Here is a 3,975-nt window from a genome sequence, read left to right on the forward strand (position 1 = left end):
GAGGTTGAGTTGGTGGCATCAGAGCCTGCTAGCTGGCCTCAGACAAAGTCAGCATTTTTACCTTTTGATTGGATGATCAGAGAGAGCAGTCAGAACAGGAAACTGGATTTCTGTTGCRTCTTATAAGCTAAATGCTGAGCGGACATTCCAAGAGTTACATGAAAATTAAAACTTATAACAAAAATACAACGTAACAGATTCAACTTTCAGTGGTAGCTTCATAGTGGTGACAGAAACGGAAACACCATCATGACCTGTRTGACAGAGGAACTGAATTCTGCTTGAGAGAAAAAAAGGAGGATGGAGTTTGTGTACAGATAATAAAACATTTTAATGAGTAAAATACATTTTATTCATTATGCTTGTATTGATGCTGTTGTTAAATGTTAAATGTATGTGGCACAATGTGGCTGCAGATGAAGGAAACTTTTTGAATTGTGTTGCTACGGTAATAACATGAGACACCTGTCTGTGATGTGGAAGCACTTTATTACGTGTTTTTTTGTATTATTGATGGGTTTTGTAGCCGTGGCATCATGTCAAATTGTATGGATTGTCAGTTAGTTACACAGAGTCACATCTAATGACAAAAAAACAACAACCCCGTATTAAAGGTATTACATTTTTAAAGTATAAAATTCTGTTGGCATTACCATAGACTCGGACAATCTTCGTGTCCTGAACCATGGATCGACCGTTGGAAACCTGGACGGTCACCGAAACGTCTCCAGYCTGAGAGAAACGAGTCAAAATGCTGTTCCGCAGGGTCAATGTGGGCTGCGAGAGGAAATACATATCAAATTAATAACACAAAAAAATAAATAATCAAATAAACCACAACTGTTCATCAGAAATAAGAATTTAAATGACTGTTTATTTACTCCTGGAATAGTCTAATCTGAAGAGATCTAAGCCTGTAATATTCAAAACAGAATGCATTTAAATGTTAAATATTCTTCTTGGAATGTGGTGTGAAATACTTGGAAACTATTTTGTTTTGATTAATTTCATTTCAAACTGCTGCAGAATCTCAGATTTATTTTGCATATAGAATGTGTTTTCCTYATTTCTGGTTAAAAAGTAGCAAGAAAGACAAATAAATCATGTTTACACATTTCTATAAAAAACCTGGTAAAGTCCAAAAAAAGGCAAGAAATAGCCGAATAAATACATCAATCAGGTGGAGTTCAAAATGATATCTAGTTAAGTTTTAAAGTAGCAGTGTCATTTAAATGTGTTGCTATTTTTATACCATGTTAAATGTAAATATTTTGTAATGAATGCATTTAGCTGAGCAGCTGTAGGAGAGCAAACACTCTTATCTGCTAAGTTTTGCAACAGGTTATTATTTTTTTGTATTGTTTGGAGGTACTTTATTTACCTGAAGACTGTCTCCTATCCACCAATAAAAGACGGTCATGTTGGCCTCGGTGGGAAGAACTACAGCTGTCAAAYTGACTTCTTCGTTTTTCTTCGCAATGGGAACTGCTTCCAGGTGCACTTCCTGTAAAGGGGCTGAACAGGAAGTACACCTTTAATTCTTACATAAAAAGATAAAATTCTGCAATGCAACAWGAAATTATGTAAAAACATGTGTGCATCAAATTTTGTAAGTATTTTCATGTTTGTGCCTCTRACATCTTATTTGGAAAATCAAAATAGATGCTAATCCATTTTATTTTTAACTTTATCTAATTTCCCTCTCGGATCAATRAAGTATTTTTTAATTGAATTTAATTGAATTCATCCATAATGAGCCAACATACTGAAGTTGTGTGTTTAATTACACTCCAGAAAAACTACCAACTTTTAAAAACTGTTACGGCCAGAGGTCTTTCTTCTATGTTTATACTAAAGCATGGAATGACATTCCTCAAAACGTAAAGTCCATTTCAAAACTACAGCCCTTTAAGAAGAATCTTGTCTGCCATCTGCTGGACACTTTTTGTTSTGCTCATATTTAGACGTCCTATTTTGCAAATGCTGCCTTYYTGAAATTTGGTRTGCTTGTTTGTCTTTGTGTCTATGGTGTATAATGATGTGATTGTGATGCTGTAATTCTGAGTGTTTTATGTGCTGCAGAACAGGAACCTGCTGTAAAACAGCAATTATGCTGAGTCAGGCTTGATTTTTAGTAATCTTTTCCTGTTAAATAAATAAATCAAATCAAATCAAATCAAATCAAATGAATAAAAGCCTGAATTTAATATGCTGTTTATGCCTCCTTCTATGTTGAGAGGTTGTAAACTACTCTAAATGTCAATTTAACATCACATTTCCCGCAAAGAAACTCATTTACAAACAGATTTCTCTGTTGCAAAAAAACAACTGGCACTTTATTGAAGAACACAGTAAGACCTGCTTTACTTTTTATTTACACTTTTCCTTGATTTTGATGGAACATTTAATAAAATATAAATATTTTAGGACACTTCTTTATAATATTTTACACAAACTTTAGAAAAGATGACAACCCTGGTAAATAAATCAGGCCCACTTTCCTGAGAACTAGTGACTGTCATACTCATGAGGTTTCTCATCACCAGAGTCTGATAATGACAGCACCGGTGAAGGTCTGTGGACMAGTTTGATGCAAAAAGTTTTATCTGTAAAGAAATGTTTGACCTGGGCTTTAAAATGTAATAATTACACATCATTACATTCTCCATGAAAATGACCAAAGTTAGTCATTTTAAAAAGCAAAAGGCTAATTTGTAAAGTGATTATATCAGTTAAACCACCTAGGTCCAAAACAAGAGCTGCTTTAAACTGTTTCCTTTATTAGATTTTATTCTATTTGCTGAAATAAGAACAGATTTTTTTTTAGCATTTAGAGCATTCAACCAATTCTTAGACATTACCGACGCTGGGCTCCTCCATGGTAAGTTTATTCTGTTTGCAATCCTCTTGTGTTTAAAAAAATGCCAGTTGTTGTTTTTCAAAGAGGTGTCTTCTTTGCAGAAGAAGTGTTGTCAAATTGGCAAAAACAAAACAAAAAAAAATACATTTTCCTAAATGGGAGCACTGTCTTCTACTGGTGTGTCTTCGGCTGCAATGTGTTGAGTGCTCCCAGGTGCCAGATTAAACAGAACAGGAAAAAAGCCTTTGAGTTTAATGYCTCAGCAAAACAATGGAGCTGTCAGCATAAGTATAAAAAAATAAAGATTTGGCCTTTTCGTTATCGTGACAAATAAAGTCATAATGAAGTGAGAGATTAAAGGTAAAAGTGTCTTTTTTGAGTCCTTTGAGCAGAGAGATTATTACAGTGATGTGGTGGRCTGAGAGGCAGACCTGTGACCTGGATGTACATGGTGGCCTCGTCGTGCCCTGCAAYGTTTTCGGCCTTCACTGTAACCTTGTAAACCCCTGGGTGCTCGTAGCGGTGCTGGATGGGCTCGTCAGTCACCGTCAGGTTCTGGTAAATGGCTCGGACTCCGTCACCCAGGTCTACCTGGTACTTGGTACTGCTTGTGTCGCCCTGTTAGGAAGAACCAAAACATGTTTGAAAACGGAACAAAGGAAGAAAGACCAAGCTGGAAAAAACTGCTTCCCTCTTAGTACCTGCTCTTGATGGACAATGAATGTGATGTCATCACCAGAAGCCACGGCCAGCATCTGTCCTTTGATGCCRACCTGTAGACCTTTAGGGGCCAACAGAGGGCAGCTGTGCTGTTTGGCACTCTGCTGTTTGTTAACTCCTCCATCGCACRTGTCAGAGATCACCTTCCTGTAGCTGAAGAGCAGCAGAGGACAGTGCAGTGTGAGCATGAAGCTCCAGTTCAACACTAATGGGAAAAAACTCAGTTACCAACATTATATTGGTCCAAAAAGCAAAGAGCTAGCTTAACATTAGCAAAAACCAACCCTACTTTCTTTGTTCACATTTTAAATACAAAAGAACTTAAAGAGTAACTTACCCCAAAATTAACTTTTTTTAGCTGATAAACTGTCTAGAATGTGTCTAAAACGTTATAT

General features: G+C 36.3%; 1 protein-coding gene across 4 annotated transcripts in view; it reads right to left on the reverse strand.

Moving 5' to 3' along the window:
- sorcs2 (sortilin-related VPS10 domain containing receptor 2) overlaps positions 1-3,975 on the reverse strand; it is a gene marked incomplete at its 5' end in the record, with an annotated part of 345,732 nt that overhangs the window by 9,691 nt on the left and 332,066 nt on the right. For all 4 annotated transcript variants that reach the window (XM_014017240.1, XM_014017239.1, XM_014017238.1 and 1 more), the window contains 4 exon segments: positions 654-777; positions 1,382-1,515; positions 3,292-3,478; positions 3,562-3,733. In XM_014017240.1, coding sequence (XP_013872694.1) covers positions 654-777; positions 1,382-1,515; positions 3,292-3,478; positions 3,562-3,733 — 617 coding nt within the window.

Source organism: Austrofundulus limnaeus, unplaced genomic scaffold, assembly GCF_001266775.1.
Source record: "Austrofundulus limnaeus strain Quisiro unplaced genomic scaffold, Austrofundulus_limnaeus-1.0 Scaffold164, whole genome shotgun sequence".
Lineage (NCBI taxonomy): Eukaryota > Metazoa > Chordata > Actinopteri > Cyprinodontiformes > Rivulidae > Austrofundulus > Austrofundulus limnaeus.